This window comes from Bison bison, unplaced genomic scaffold (assembly GCF_000754665.1).
Source record: "Bison bison bison isolate TAMUID 2011002044 unplaced genomic scaffold, Bison_UMD1.0 scf7180017864482, whole genome shotgun sequence".
NCBI lineage: Eukaryota > Metazoa > Chordata > Mammalia > Artiodactyla > Bovidae > Bison > Bison bison.
This window is the reverse complement of record NW_011495042.1, coordinates 6,911,582-6,912,888: the sequence shown is the minus strand read 5'-3', so window position 1 is coordinate 6,912,888 and position 1,307 is coordinate 6,911,582. Positions and strand designations below refer to the sequence as shown.

Genomic DNA, 1,307 nt, shown 5'->3' with positions numbered 1-1,307 from the left:
GCCACGCCTGAGCTCACCCCCTGGCTCTCAGTGCCCTGGGACACTGGAGGATCGCTGGGCAAAACATCCTTTGCCCCCTGGCCCGAGGGCCTGGCGACTCTCTCCACACTGGCCTGAGAGGTGGCCCATTCTGAGACCACCCGCAAGCCAGCAGGGGCCACCTTCTCCTGGGACGGGGCTGCCAGGGGCCATGTCTGAGCCCGCGGGAGGGGCTGGGGCTGGAGGCCAGCAGGGGTGCATGGTGCCCACTTTGTGGTTTCAGAAGAGAAGCTGCTGTCAGACAGCATGCTGGTGGAGGCGCGGGAGGCCTCGGACGAAGACCTGCTGGTGGTGCACACGAGGCGCTATCTCAACGAGCTGAAGGTGCGGGGCCTGGGGGCGGCCAGCCGGGAGGAGGGCCGCAGGCTCGAGGGGCTCCATTCCTGTCCCTGCGCAGGGGGAGCGTGTGAGTCTGCGGTCCCCATCGGGAGCCAGGGGCCCTAGAAGGGCAGGTACCAGGGATGCGCGTGGCTGCTCCTGGGGTCCGTGAGCCCCCATCCCTGGAAGTATGAAAGCATGGACACCCCCTTATGGGGATTGAAACTTCGCTGGGGTTCAGGGCTTCTGCCTCGGTGACTTTCCATCTGGGCTTTGTGGACAGGCCTCCAAGACCCCTGCTGGGGTGAGGGGTGGCGGACCCCAGCTCCTTGTCTCCCTCCAGCCGCGTCTCTTCCACCTTGGCCTATGTTTATATTGGGCTGAAGTTGAAGATTCTGTTTCAAGGGCTTCTACTGCTGGAGATTTGTTGGAAACTGTTGCGCTGAAAGCTAGTCTTTGTGCCCCAGGGCCCAGCTGGGAACGTACACAAGTAGTCAGGCGGGTGGTGGGTGGTATCGGGGCGAACCCGAGCTCCGGCCCCTCCCAGGCGGTGGCTGCCGCCCAGCTCCTCCGTGGGCCTGGCTTTCAAAGAGAAGCCAGGAATGCAGACCAGTGGGTGACGGCACCTGATTTCTTAATGCAGCGACTCATCGGAAGGTTTGTAAATTCACCTGCAGGCTGCCTGTGGCGACCTCTGTCTAGAAGAGCCGCACGGCTCCCCTCCGCTTCTGAGGGCGGAGAAACTGTTGGGCCCCTTTGTGGGGGCGGGAGGCAGGCGGGCCTGGGGGTGGCATCAGAACGGTGGGTCGAGGATGCCCCAGGTTCTCTGCTCCTGGGAGCGTGGAACCCTGACATGTACCGCTGGGCTCCCAGCAGGACTCATCTTAGAGCCAGAGTGGACACCCGAGGTCACCAGGCCCTGCCCCCCCAGGTGGACAAGCCAGATCGGA

General features: G+C 63.9%; 1 protein-coding gene across 1 annotated transcript in view; it reads left to right on the top strand.

Moving 5' to 3' along the window:
* Nucleotides 1-1,307, top strand: part of HDAC11 (histone deacetylase 11) — a gene marked incomplete at its 5' end in the record, with an annotated part of 13,274 nt that overhangs the window by 3,405 nt on the left and 8,562 nt on the right. Inside the window, one exon of the mRNA XM_010862527.1 lies at nucleotides 263-363. Coding sequence (XP_010860829.1) covers nucleotides 263-363 — 101 coding nt within the window. The remainder of the gene's footprint in view (nucleotides 1-262; nucleotides 364-1,307) is intronic.